Raw genomic sequence first — 15,597 nt, 5'->3', positions numbered from 1 at the left:
AAAAATTCAGTTCCATCATAGTCATTTTGTCTTCTTGGCTAGAACCATATTTCTATTCTTTGCTCTGATTTGAAACAGTGCCATTTGCTCCTGGTGTTTTTTTTGTTTGTTTGTTTGTTTTGCTAAGATTTAGGATAGGAGCTCTGGTAGCATAGTGCCTAAGGCACTTGACTACTAACCAGAAGACTGGCGGTTCAAACCCACCAACCACTCCTCGGAAGGAAGGTGGGGAAATCTACTTCCATAGAGATACCACCTCAGAAACCCAAGGAGGGGTCACTATGAGTCCAGTCCAACTCGATCGCACATAACAACAACAACATTTAGGATACGTGGGAATGATTATTTCTGTCTGGAGGGCAAGGGCACTTGAAGCAGACTGATGGAGTTCTTTAGAAACATTTTGTCAATAAAGTATAACATACATACAGTATACAAGTGAGTTTTTACCTATATATGCACCCATGTAGCCACCACTCAGATCAAGATATTAAACATTTCTAGCAGCCCAGGCAGCTTCTGTGCCTAAGCACTATTCTAACTTGTATCAACATATGTTAGTTTTGCCTTCTTAAATATTTTCTCAGATCCTGATAGGTCATGTCTTTAGACTGCCTTCTATATTTAATTTGGTACATAGTCACTGGGTTTTTTTCTTGAAAAGGCACAAATAATTCTGTTCCAGGACTCCGGGAGCAGAGGCCGAGCAGCAGGATACAGCTAATGTGGAACAGTCATCACAAACGGAGTGTGAACCGCCTGCAAAGTAAGCTTAGAAATTACTTCTCTAAGGTTAAGCCCTTAATCTGTCTACCTCATTTTTGATTTGTATCAATTTTTGTTCATTGTCTTTTTTTTTATATAGTGCAAGTAATACATGGTTATTAAAAAAAAATCATAGCATAGAATTATTCAGGAGAATGGGTAATGGTTCCCTGTTTGTCCTGCCCACCCCTCTAATCTATTGCCTAGAGGTAGCCATTAATCATTTGTTTATCCATGCAGACATTTCTATACATACGTATATTTGTGTGTATGTGAATATTCATATATCTTTTTTTACATAAAAGGAATACTGTACATGCTGTTCTGAACTTGCCTTTTTTTTTTTTTTTTTTCATGTAACATGTTATATTGTGTAACTCTTTATGTGCCAGTAACTATAGATGCACTTTGGTGTTTTTTAATGGCTGCCTCTGATTCTAATATATGGATCTACAATAATTTGTTTAGCCAGTTCCCTACTAATAAACATTTGGATTGTTTCCAGGATATGTTTAATTTTAAAAAGTAAAAATTCGTGGTGATTTACTAGCTCACGCAGCTTACTTTTCTTTTTAGATAAACCAGCTTACTTATTTAAGTAACTCCAGATCTATTTCTGACAAGAGCCTTTTTTTTTACCCCCTAAACTAAGAGTATAAGGAGAATTTTAAGGACTCAGTCTATAACTTCCAAGCAGAAACTTGATGTCTGTGAAGGAATCTTATAAAAGATCACCGTGTGCTGTGTACAGTATTTTGGTGGTAGTGGCGTTCATTCAGTGGTCCTATGGAAAGCACATCTGGTTCATTCTCTAGGAGTTTTATATAACTAACACCATTGCTCTGGTACCATAGTGCCTAAGGCACTTGACTGCTAACCAGAAGGCTGGCAGTTCAAACCTACCAGCCACTCCTCAGAAAGAAGATGGGGCAATCTGCTTCCCTAGTGATACTGCCTCAGAAACTCAAGGAGGGGTCTCTATAAGTCAGGTCCGACTCCACAGCACATAACAACAGTAACACCATTGTTCTAGAATTAAAGAACTAGCTGATGTTTCATGCTCACATGTAATGCTAGTATGATGCTACTAGCTCACACGTGATTTTCTTTTCATCTAGGCAAGTGGCTGTCCTTCCAGAGATTCAGACGACACAAAATCCAACAAGTGAACAGGAGAATACAGGTATGTCCTTTCAAACCTGAAAGGACAGTATCATCATCTACTTTTCCTCCTGATTTTCTGGAAAAATATTTTTCTAAAAAAAAATCTAAGCTTCAAAGTTAACAGATTTGCCAAAGTTGTAAATTAAAACTTGAAGCACCTATCTCTTGGTTCGGTGCCCTTCCACTACATTATCTGTGATTATCTATTATCTAAAGGACACAAAACTGAAACCTAAAAATACTCTTCTGCATTACTTGCTCTAATAGCAATGAGATTTAAGTAGCTAGTTATGATCTGATTTCATCCATTAGGTGTCACTGTAGGAAACCAGCAAAGATTTTTATTTTGTAAGATAGTCATATTTTGTTTACAATACCAGATACAGCTCTATAGCATTTTCTATCCCAGTGAATTTGATCAGCGTACAACTAGTTAATGATCAGAGAGCCGTGGATTCCATACAGAGAATTTCCCAAAAAAAAAAAGAACCAGATAGAGAAAACACTTAGGCATGATTTAGGATGTTCTCACATTCTACTGAGTTGCTAATTCTTCAAAGATCGATACATCTCATAAAAGAAGGCAGTGAGGGCTGGTGATTGATAATCCAGACTCTGGAGCCAGGTGGGTTGGCACCCTACTTACCAGCTCTATGAACTTGGTCTAGTTACTTAACATTGCTCTGCCTCATTGTTCACACAGTTAAAATGGAGATAATAATAAAATCTGCCTCATTGGTTTGTTGTGAGGTTTAAATGAGTTAATACATGTGACATTCCTAGAAAAGTACTTCATATATAATAAGTGCTTCATATGTAGTATCTATTACTATTTTTTGGTTTTTATCCTAATTGGGGCAATAATTGAAAAACTATGAAATTATCATACCAGAAATAGAAACTCTACCAGAGACAGCATAACTTCATAAAAAACAAAACAATTCCAGTTTGGTTCTTGGTGGCACATACCATTATGTGCTTAGATGCTAACCAAAAAGGTTGACCATTTGAACCCACCCCACCTAGTGGGTTTTGGGAAAAAGGCCTGGATGTCTATTTCCATAAACATTACAGCCAAGGAAACCCAAGGGAATAGTTCTGCTCTGTTACATAGGGTCTCTATGAGCCAGAACTGACTTGATGGCCCCTAACAACAACAGCAGCTATGACGTAGGACAAGCTGCTCCACCCTTTTGTGCCTGAGTTTTGTTATTTATAAAATGAGAATAATAATCCCAACTATGGAACATTGTTAGTGTTAGAAATAATGTATGGAAAGTGCTTTACATAGAGTTGGTGTTCAGTAAACATTTGTTACTGCAACCACTTTGTCTTTTTCTTCCTCATAGAACCTAAAACAGTGGAAGAAGAAGAAAGTAATTTCAGTTCCCCACTGATGCTTTGGCTCCAGCAAGAACAAAAACGGAAGGAGAGTATTGCTGAGAAAAAGCCAAAAAAAGGACTTGTGTTTGAAATTTCAAGTGATGATGGATTTCAGATCTGTGCCGAAAGTATTGAAGGTGAGTGGGTTAAATTAGGTTGACTCACGAGCTCAGGCCCTGTTTCAACTAGATCTATATTCTGCAAACCATTTATGTGAGCAGATTTGTGCTAGGTGCTGTGGGTGATGCTTTTAGAACCATTATACGTTTTTCTTACCCTTGAGAAGTTAGTCTTGTTGAGGAAATCGTCCATAATTTATGTGAAAAGTTAATGATACACACGATATTTTTAAAATTGCACACACCTTTGCATGACACATGAGATCTCTGCTTATCTCTCCAGCCTTGTCTTTTAATACTTCGTTATGCACCTTAAATGCCATTTTTTCACTTGTATACCTTCACACATGGTATTCCTTCTGTCTGGAATGCTCTCCTTACCTTCAGCCACCTGAAGAACTGCAGCCCATCCTTCAAAAGTCAGCTCAGACTCTTCTCTGACCTTCTAAGGATGATAAGCATTCCCACTCCCTCCTTTCTGCTCCTTTAGACTCTGATATGTTCCTCCTTTATAGCTTAAAATTTGTTTTGTAAATGCTTACTTTTATGTCTCACTCAATAGTAAACTTTCCATAAGGGCTTCAGTTTTATTTTCTTATTTATTTTTGTATCCAAGCATGTAATTGCTCATCAGCTGTTAAAGGACTAGTGAATGTTCTCTAGACAGTAAGCTCTAGAGCAATTCAGAGGAAAGAAAGATCACTGTGGCTGAGTTCAAGTTATCAAAAAAAACGAAGATGCTAAATATTAAAAGAGGAAATAGAATTTGGGTTAGGCAAAGAGGAATGAGGAGGACTTTCTAAGAAGAAAAACTCACTGCTGTCGAGTTTTATCTGACTCATAGTGACCCCTCCTTGGGTTTCTGAAGCAATATCTCTACGGAAGTACATTGCCCAGTCTTCCTTCCAAGGAGTGGGTGGTGAGTTTGAACCACCAACCTTCTGGTTAGCAGTCAAATGCCTTAGGCACTATGCCACCAGAGTTTCTAAGAAGAAAGGATGTGAGCAAAAAAGGATGTGATTGCATCTGGTGGGTTTAGAGTGGTATTCGGGGGGAGGATGACATTGAAATCCCTATCAGGTAGTATTGAAAGAAAAAATTAGGAAGAGGGATTGGGCACAGGTTTTGGAGGGCCTTTAAAAGATTTAGAGAGTAGAAAAAACAGAATTTCAATAGCTTAATGTGGTAGCTCCATATAAGTTAGATTAAACTGGAGTCAGTAGGGGGCAAAAAGGAGCCTGGTGGTACAGTGGTTAAAGTGCTCAGTTGCTAACCAAAAGGTTGGTGGTTCTAACCTACCATCCACTACATGGGAGAAAAATGTGACAGTCAGCTGCTTCATGATTTATAGCCTTGGAAACCCTGTAGGGCAGTTCTACTCTGTCCAATAGGGTTGCTGTGACTTAGAATCAACTTGATGGCAATGGGTTTGATTTTAGATGGCAAGGGATCACTAACGAGAATATTATTGCTACATAGAAATGTCAAGTAATAAAGCCCATTTGCAGTGGGAAAAGAAAAGAAAGAAGCATGGAGAGACTTGGCAATGGCGTGGATTTGGGGCATGAAGGAGAGGAAAGAGTCAAAGATGATTCATGTTTCAGGACTGGGTGCATCCAAATCCTCCCCAGCAGATAAAAGCCCTGCTGGGTAGTGCACCTTTCCAGCTGCTTTCTTACGTACTGAATTGATGTCATTAAAGGTATAAGATAAACAACAAAAAACCTCACTAGCAGGGTCTTTCTTCATAGTGTGGGATTCTAAGCACAGTACTTGTGCAGGCCATTGGTACTGAGAAATGTTTGAATATTTCTGGCCTACAATTTCCTTACAGATGCCTGGAAGTCATTGACAGATAAAGTCCAGGAAGCTCGATCAAATGCCCGCCTAAAGCAACTCTCATTTGCAGGTAATAGCTGGAGCTATTATTTTACTCTCACTTCAGAATATTCTTGTAGCTTGTTGATCTAAGCCAAAGAGCTGATTCTACAATGAATCAACTTTTCTAAAACAAAAAAAAAAAAATTTTAACAGATTTCATGAGAGATAATTTATATACCATATGTAGTTCACCCACTTAAAGAACACAATTCAGTGGTTTTTAGTGTTCAGAGTTGTACAGCCACAACCATGAGCACTATATAATTCCAGAACATTTTCATCAACCGAAAAAGAAACCCTATACCTGTTAACAGGCCCTGGCAACCACTAATCTTTCTGTCTATATGGATTTGCCTATTCTGAACATCTCATATAAATGCAATCATAAAATCTGTAGCTTTTTGTGACTGACTTCCTTCATGTAGTATTATAATGCTTTCAAGGTTCCTCCATGATTAACACGCATCTATACATCATTCCTTTTTATTGCCAAATAACATTCCATTGTATGGGTATACCATTGTTGTGTATCCATTCATTGGTTGAAGAATGTTTAGGTTATTTCCACTGTTGGGCTCTTATGAGTAATACTGCTAATAGGATTCATTTACAAATTTTTGTGTGAACATTTATTCTCATTTCTTGGGAATATACCTAGGAGTGGAATTGTTGGGTCATATGTTAACTCAGTGTTTAACTTTTTAAGGAATTGACTGTTTTCCAAAATGGCTGCACCATTTTACATTCCCACCAGCAACTTACAAGGGTTCCAGTTTTTCTGATCCTAGTTAATATTTGGTATTATCAGTCTTTATTGATTATAGATATCCTATTAGCTATGAAGTAGTAGCTCACTGTGGTTTTATTATACCTTCTTTTTGAAGTTGAAACAGTTTCTCATTATTATTATTAGACTTCAAGTTAAACTTAGGCAGTATAAAACATATCATTAATATAGTCATTTTGAGTGACCATTAAAGATTCTAATTAATCTAAAGTAGAAGCCATCCATTAACTTTGTTTTTTTTCCACATCTTATCTACACCTCCCTCCTTTTCTTTACATTATTTCTGTGGAAGGAAAGGAATCCATACTTAGAGGAATTTAACTTTATCTAGAATGTTTTTCTTTTTAGAGGGAACAGAGGGGGCATTTTTGAAGTGTATATTACAGATATTAACATTTCTTCATATTAAGTGGCAGGTACGTGTGTGACTGTTATAACAGCCTCTGTATTTTCCTATATTGTTACATGTTTTTCAGAAGTTAAATTCAAAAAAAAGAGTGAAGAACCAACCAGTAGTTTATCCCCCCAGAATACAAATGACCAGTAATATATGTTGAGATACTCAATCTCATTCATAATTTTAAAAATGCAAGTTAAAACAATGATACAAATTTTCTACCTTGATTTTAAAAAATTTAGAATTTAGAGATAATCACTAAAGTAGCAGAGAGGGGCTCTCACATTAATGATGGATATATAAATTATTAATCTGATTTTTCAGGGAGAAATGAAGCAATAGCCATCAAAATGTTCAAATCACATGCCCTCCCATCCAACAGTTATACTTCTAGGAATTTATCATATGGGTGGTCTTGCCAAAGTCATAAAAATGTATAAGAACAAATATTGTAGTAGCAAAAAACTGGAAGCAACCAATACCCCCATCAGTTGGGGAATTTGATAAGATGTCCAAATTATACTAAGTGAAAAAACAAATTATAATGCTATCTATCTAGTATGGTCATGACTCCTTTAGCTACTTTTATATCATGTACATTGTAGTGGTTATATAATATAGTGGTGGGATCTGGGGACTTAGAATGTTGTTGTTGTTATGTGCCGTCGAGTCAGACCCAACTCATAGCAACCCCTCCTTGGGTTTCCGAGGCAGTATCACTACGGAAGTAGATTGCCCAACCTTCTTTCCGAGGAGTGGCTAGTGGGTTTAAACCACCAGCCTTCTGGATAGCAGTCAAGTGCCTTAGGCACTATGCTACCAGAGCTCCTAGAATAGGCAACTTTTACTTCTCAAAACTATTTCATTTTATTGCCATGACTATGTATTACTTTTAGGAGCTCTGGTGGCATCCACCTAAGGCATTTGACTGCTAACCAGAAGGCTGATGGTTCAAACCCACCAGCCACTCCTCGGAAGGAAGGTTGGGCAATCTACTTCTGTAGTGATACTGCCTTGGAAACCCAAGGAAGGGGCCGCTGTGAGTCAGATCCGACTTTGCAGCAGTGCATCAAGTTGCGTTATGTATTAACTGTTCTGGTTCTAGTGCCGTTCCCACAAGAATATACCACAAATGGGTTGGCCTTAACAACAGGAGTTTATTCTCTTACAGTTTGGGAGGCTAGAAGTCCGAGTTCAAAGTGCCAGACTCTTTGAACTGTGTGAAAGCCCCTCGACCTTGGGCTTTAGCTCTGCCCTTGCTTCTGGCCCAGTGAAGCTAGGGGGATCTCTTTACTCAGGCAGCTACTGGCTGCCGAGGCTAACAAGGCCAAAGTTGACAAATAAAATAGCACAGTCCCAATGTTACCAAACCACACGGCAGATCATTAATTCAAGTCTATTGAAAGTCCCAAGGTCGGCAGAGCATGGCAGGCTGCTGAACAACAACATGGCTACATTCAGAGTTCAAGCATGCCATAAGCTAGTGACCATTCCCCAAGGCTTCTCCTTATATACAGGAAGCAGACCACATCCCTAGGACAGCTGCTTACAGTAGATTCCACCATGGAGTTGATTACCAGTCTTATCATGGGGAATACTAACTACATCCAGCCACCCAGCCACTCAACCAGGCCCAGACAAGTTGACACATAAATTTAACTACCACAATTACTTTTACAGATTTAAAGGAAAAAAAAAAAAAACTGGTCAGTTTTTAAAAGAACAGGTGACAAATAAGAAAAAAATGTTAGTGTTCTTCTGAGTTCTACCCTTCTTACTCTGCTCAGTCCCTAGGCATATTCAGCCATCCCCATGTTCTCATATTACACACTGATGATTCACAAATCTTTATTTTCAACCCTTAATTACATTCTACCATGACTCATTGCTCAGGTTAAAAAAAATATATCAAGTGAATCTTGACATCCTGCCCTTCATCATTCATAACCGATTAGTCACTACTGTGGATTCTACCCCAAAAGCACTAGTCACATTCCTGTCTTCTCTTTCTCTCTTTCCTCAGTTCTTGTTATTCTCTCAGCTTTAATTTTCTGTAACTGATCCAAGTCCCCCATCTCTTCTCCTTCTAGTATATCCTTAATGTTGCCAGAGGTACCACAGAAGCTTCTACTATTACCTACTAATTATGGAATAAAATCTTTAATCCTTAAATAGTCATTATTAGTTAATATTTATTGAGCACCTATAGGTGCCATACTCATGGCAATAGTGTAGTGTGTTTGCCACCATATTAAACTCTCACAATATGATTGATTGTTGCTTAGAAGCAAAGTCAGCTCTACTTTCCCCAGATTTCCCATCTATGGCTTCTTTACGCCAGCTTATTTGGTCAGCCTCAGTTCTTACCAGTTTGTTCATTCCTCAGAATTCCATGTTCTGTAGCCACACTACACTATTTACTGCTCCAGATCCATTAGTATATCTAAAACTGTTATCTGTAGATGTGAATCAGAATCTCTTGTCTTGGAGCTAAGAAATCAGAATTTTTAACACATGTCCCAAGTACACTTATATTACATGTACATTCATGTTAGCACACCATGGTTCATGCTTTTCCCAGGAATGACCTACTGCCCTTCATCTTTTCACTCATACTTCCCAAATTCTCTTTGGCTTGATAAATTCCTATTAATCCTTCAAGGTCCTGCTGAAAGTCACTCCTACTCTTTAGCCTTTTTGACCATTCTCCCCTGTACTTACCACCTTATCACTTAAGATGCTTTTGGTCTCATGTTACAAAAACTGCAATTCTGATTTAAACAGTAAGATAATTTATCGTTTTAAATAACAAGATGTCTAGGCATCAGAATTGGTTGACTCAGGAAATTGCAGTGTCATCAAAGACCTAGATTCTTTCCTTCTTTCCCTTTGGCTAACCATAGTGAGGCTTCATCCTCAAGCTTATAGCAAATGGCTGCAGCAGTTTCCAGGGTTCAGACATAGCAATGGTGATTTTCTTCTTGTCATTGAAATCAAGAATCTCCTTTAGAAATTCTCAAAATGAAATAGAAATCAGGCTTTGACAATAGCTGTTTCTCTTTTCTAAAAAATTATCCCAAAAAGTAGAAGAATTAAGAAATATAGAAAAGTCACTCTCTAGATTATAAATACGTATTTGTGGTGATGGAAAAAGTAGCACCAAATGTGTGTGTGATGAGCACAGCTCAGCCAAAGTAAATGATTGCACTAAGAAGCACAAAAAAGAAAAAAGATGTTTGTGCTAAAGAATATAACATGAGACTTCCAGTAAAATGGTGGAATAGGCAGACAAGCTACACAGACCTTCTTCAACAATAAAAAGAAACCAATTGACACAGATACAGAAGATAATCCTAGAGCCCTGAGCTTTGAAAAGCAGGATACAAAAGTGGATTAAATACCAACTAGTAGAAGAACCTGAATGAAAACAGTGAATAAGGAGATAAGCACAGCTGCGGAGTGTCAGCTATCCTGACGGCCCGGACAGTTTGAACATTTTCAAGTGGTGTTAGGACCTGAGAATTAACCTAAAAATTGGCCCTGCTCACCAAGGGCTACATGGATGACTGCATTGGTGTCTGATTATTGAAAAAGAAACAGCAAAGGAGACAGACTGAGTTGTGGACTTTCGGCTGTCCAGAGGGCGCGGCCATTGTGAATGTTTACGAGCTGCGAATATTTTGGGTATTTAAAACGATAGCGTTCTTGTTCAGATTCTAGGGACCTAAGAATAAGCTCCGCTTGCTGAAGACAGCATGGACATACTGGAGACTGACGACTGGAAAGGTGCAATATTCCTCTTATAACTCTTATATTCCACACCATCTTGTTGAACCGAGGTCTGGCCATCCCTCACCTCCACTCACCTTCTGGGCTGGCAAGAATTCTGTCCCAGTCTGTGTGCTCTTGACGTAGCCTGTGTGCCCTGCACCACCCCCCTCCCCAGATTTATTCTGTTTTTTCATTTGCTTTTTTAAAAATTCTTCTTTTTTTCCTTTTTCCTCTTTATTTTTATTCCTTCTTTTTCCCTTCCCAGGTTCTAGTTTTGGGCTTTTTTTCTCTTCCCTTTCCCTGGTTCCCATTTTTTTCTTTCTTGTGGTTCTTCCCATCCCTTGTTTTTCTTTTTGTATTATTCCCATTTTTTTTCCTCATTATTCCCTTACTCTAGCTCTTTTCTCTTATTTCTGTCTCCCCAGATTTTGTGGGATTTTTTTTTCTCTATTTTTGTTTATATTTCTTTTGTCTTTTAAAAGTATTTCTTTAAATATTTAGTCTCATTTATTGCCTTTCCTCTTTTTTTTTTTTTTTTTTTCCTTTTTTTCTTTCCCTTTTTGTGATGTTCCTATGTGTTTACACAGTGTGTGTTTTTTGTCCTCGCTTTTACTTTTTTGGTGGTTTTTTGATAGGTGTTTTTGTCTAACTGAGTGGGAGGCAACAACCATGCCCATATGACCCAATTATACATGCACCTCCTGCAGCCCCACCGAGTGAAGGCCACCACTTGGTTCTGCACCAACTGGCCAACGATACGTGACAGCCAATGTGAGCCTGACTTACCCTTAACTGCTCTTCACAAACAGGTAACAGAGATCTGTGTACCACTTTCGTTCTCTATCACACCCACCAGGACACAGATGCTAAGTGCATAAGTGCTGCCAACTAGAGAATAGAGGAGCACAGTACCCTGTTTAGTCAGATGCATTCAAAGAAAACAAAACTTGGGTGAATCACTCCAACATAAAATCACTAATAAAACATAAGTACAAAAATGTCACAATGTCTCAGAGACAACAGACCATCACAGGCCACACAAAGAAGCAAGATAAAGCAGTAGAAACAAGGGACCAGGGTATAGACACAGAACACATCCCTAAGGAAGAAGCAGCATTGGAACTCCCTGATACGGAATTCAAAAGAATTGTATTTAGGTACCTTCAACAGATTGAAAGACAGATCAAGGAAAACACTGACAAAATTAAGGAAAACACAGAAACAACCCTAGAACAAGTTCAGAAGAAAATAAAAGGACAAAATGACAAAATAAATGAAAAATTAGAAATGATACAAAATCTACAGATAGAAACCCAGAAGATTAATACTAAATTTTCAGAAATAGATAACACATTGAATGGGCAAAGAAGTAGAATCGAATCAATGGAAGACAGAATTAGTCAGATTAAAGACAGATACCTCAGTAATTCTTTGGAAAGGGATCAATCAGAAAATATATCAAACCAAAATGAAGAAAGCCTAAGATTCAGGTGGGATACAATCAAGAGGAATAACCTGCGTGTAATCAGAATTCCAGAACAGGAAGAGACAAAACCAGAGAGGAAATTGTCAAAGATTTGTTGGAAGAGAATTTCCTTGATATGATGAAAGATGAGAATATGTCCAGTCAAGAAGTCCAATGAACCCCAAATGGGAGAAGCCCCAAAAGAAAATCACCAAGACATATTATCATCAAACTCACCAAAACCAAAGTCAAAGAATTCTGAAAGTAGCACAGGAGGAACAAAAATTCCTTACAAAGAGCAACCAATAAGACTAAGCTCTGCTTTCTTGGCAGAAATGATGCAGGCGAGAAGGCAATGGTATGGTATATTTAAAACCCCGAAAGAAAAAAAATGCCCAAGAATTATATACCCAAAAAAACTGTCCCTCAAATATGATGATAAAATTAGGAGATTTCCAGATAAGCAAAAATTAATGGAATTTGATAAAACCAGACCATGCTTACAAGAGATGCTAACAGGAGTCCTTTGGACAGAGAACCAACAACAGCAAAAAACTACTGACCAGTAACACACATGATGACTTAACCCAGAAGCCAACTCAGTTATGGAAATGTCCAAAGTAAAATAAGCTTAAGAGCCTATAAACTGGAAACCAGAGACATCAATTGGCAAATGAGGACAACCACAAACCAAAAAGGAAAAAACTAGTATAGTTATAAAACTTCTAAATGGTGAGGAAGTCAAGACAATTGCAAGATAAAAAGGACTCTTCTAAACTTGGGAAGAAAATTATAAATCACAGAGTAACCTCAAAGAAAAATGATAAACCTTCACATCACAATAAAGAAGAGGACAAGCACAAATATTTAGCAAACACTGAAACAATAGCAATGAAGGAAATGACCACACAATTCATAAACAAAATGAGCTCAGCACAGAAAATTATATCTAACGAGGAAATCGGCAACAGCATGAAAAAACACGTAACAAAATGACAGCAACAAATTCATACTTGTCAGTTATTACACTGAAGGTCATGGATTAAATGCACCACGGAAGAGACAAAGAGTTGCAGAATGGATAAGAAAACATAACGCATCAATATACTGTCTAGAAGAGACACACCTTTGAGACAAAGACAAAAATAGACTAAAAATCAAAGGTGAGAAAAAGATATGTCAAGCAAATGGCAATCAAAATATTTTGAGCAAAAGTGGCAATATTGAGGCAAGATTGAACAAAAGGAAAGAAACTCAACAAAACACAGAAGAACTAAACAATACAATGCACCAACTTGACCTTATAGACATCTACAGAGCACTTCGATCATCAATGGCACAATATACATTAATTTCCAGTGTACATGGAACATTCTACAGGATAGACCATATGTTAGGTCACAAAACAAGCCTTAATAAATATAAAAACATCAAAATACTATAAAGCATCTTCTCAGATCACAGTGCTATAAAATTAGAAATCAACAATAGAAAGATCAACAGAAAAGGCAAACACATGGAAACTGAACAACACTTTCTTTAAGAATGACTGGGTAGTAGAAGAAATAAAAAAATGAAATTAAAAAATTCCTTGAATCAAACGAGAATGAAAACAAAATGTACCAAAATCTTTGCGACAGAGCAAAAGCAGTGATCAGAGGCCAATTTATAGTAATAAATGCACACATCAAAAAAGAAGAAAAAGCCAAAATCAACACCTTAAGCCATCATCTCCAACAATTAGAAAAAGAGCATCAAAAAAGCCTGCAGTCACCAAAAGAAAAGACATAATAAAGATTGGAGCAGAAATAAATTAAACAAAATAGAAAAATATCAACAAGACTAGAAATTGGTTTTTTGAAAAGATAAATAAAATTGACAAACCACTGGCAAATTTAACAAAGGAAAAGAGGGAGGTAATACAAATAATATGGATAAGAAATGAGTTGGGCGATGTTACAACAGAACCAACTGAAATAAAAAGGATAATATCAGGTTACTGTGAAGAACTGTACTCCAACAAATTGTAAGATCTAGAAGAAATGGACAGATTTCTAGAAACATACTACTTATCTAAACTAATACAGACTGAGATGGAAAATTTGAACAGACCCATAACAAAAGAAGAAATTGAACAAGTCATTAAAAAATTACTAACAAAAAAAGTCCTGGCCCAGACAGTTTCACAGGAAAATTCTACAAAATGTTCAGAGAAGAACTGACCAATCCTACTCAAAACTATTCTAGAACATAGAAAAGGATGGAATCCTCCCAAATTCATTTTATGAAGCAAGCATAACCTTCATACTAAAACCAAGTAAAGACATCACTAAAAAGGAAAACTACAGGCCAATATCCCTTATGAACATAGGTGCAAAAATCTTCAACAAACTACTAGCCAATAGTATATTGGCAGCAACATGTAAAAAAAATAATACATTATGACCAAGTGGGGTTCATATTAGGTATGCAAGGACAATTCGAAATTAGAAAAACAATCAACATCATCCATCACATAAATAAAACAAAGGAAAATAACCACATGATCATATCAATCGATGCAGAAATGGCATTTGATGAAATCTAACGACCACTCCTAATGAAGATGCTTAGCAAAATAGGAATAGAAAGGAAATTCCTCAACATAATAAAAGGAGGTATATATGCAAAACCAACAGCCAACGTTATTCTCAATGGAGAGAGACTGAAACCATTCCCCTTGCGAACAGGAACCAGACAAGGATGCCCTCTGTCACCGCTTCAGTTCAACATTGTATTGGAAGTCCTGTCTAGGGCAATAAGGCAAGAAAGGAATATCAAAGACATCCAAATTGGTAAAGGAAGAAGTCAGACTATCCCTATTTGCTGATGATATGATCCTGTACATAGAAAACCCAAGAGACTTAGCAAAAAAACTACTGGAACTCATTGAGAGATTTAGCATAGTGGCAGGATACAAGATCGACATCCAAAAATCAGTTGGATTCCTCTACACCAGCAAAGAGATTGCCAAAAAAGAAATAAGGAAATTGATACCATTTACAGTAGCTACCAAAAAAATAAAACACTTGGGAACAGACACACAAAAGACCTGTACAAAGAAAACTACAAAACACCACTATAAGAAGCCATAAGAGATCCACATAAGTGGAAGAACATACCATGCTCATGGATAGGAAGATTGAACATTGTGAAAATGTCAGTGCTACCCAAAGCAATCTACATTTTCAGTGCAATCCCAATCCAGATCCCATAAACATTCTTTAATGATATGGAAAAAAAAAAAATCACTAATTTTATATGGAAAGTCTAAGATAACAACATGCTATTGAAGAAGAACAAAGTAGGAGGTCTCACACTGTCAGATCTCAAAACCTACTATACAGCCACAGTAGTCAAAACTCCCTGGTATTGGTACAACAACAGACACATAGACTAGTGGAACAGAATCGAGAACTCAAAAATAGATCCATTGACCTGTGGTCAGCTGATTTTTGACAAAGGTCTGAAATCCATTAAATGGGAAAGAGATTGTGTCTAACAAATGGTGCTGGCAAAACTGGATATCCATTTACAGAAAAATGAAACAAAATCCGACTCCAGATGGACCAAAGGCTTAAATATGAAACTAAAAACTAAAGTTCCTCAAGGAAAAAGTAGGGGCAAATTTAGGAGCCCTAATTTATGGCAAAAATAGACTGTCCATCATAATCCATGATGCACAAACAGCAGAAGATAAATTAGATGAATAGGACCTTCTAAAAATTAAATTGTTACGTGCTTCAAAAGACTTCTTCCAAAGACTGAAAAGAGGACCTATGAATTGGGGAAAATATTTGCCAACGACATACCTGACAAGGGACTT

At 37.2% G+C, this 15,597-nt stretch overlaps 1 protein-coding gene across 1 annotated transcript in view; it reads left to right on the top strand.

The window, feature by feature from the left end:
* KMT2A (lysine methyltransferase 2A) overlaps nt 1-15,597 on the top strand; it is a 107,960-nt gene that overhangs the window by 71,441 nt on the left and 20,922 nt on the right. The window contains exons 28-31 of the mRNA XM_007936472.2: nt 686-766; nt 1,884-1,948; nt 3,279-3,449; nt 5,266-5,340. Of these exons, the coding sequence (XP_007934663.1) occupies nt 686-766; nt 1,884-1,948; nt 3,279-3,449; nt 5,266-5,340 (392 nt within the window). The remainder of the gene's footprint in view (nt 1-685; nt 767-1,883; nt 1,949-3,278; nt 3,450-5,265; nt 5,341-15,597) is intronic.

The sequence above is a fragment of the Orycteropus afer genome, unplaced genomic scaffold, assembly GCF_000298275.1.
Source record: "Orycteropus afer afer isolate SDZICR_OR568_19922 unplaced genomic scaffold, OryAfe1.0 scaffold00036, whole genome shotgun sequence".
NCBI classification, from domain to species: domain Eukaryota; kingdom Metazoa; phylum Chordata; class Mammalia; order Tubulidentata; family Orycteropodidae; genus Orycteropus; species Orycteropus afer.
The sequence above is the reverse complement of the archived record's forward strand: the minus strand, read 5'-3'. Positions and strand labels throughout refer to the sequence as shown.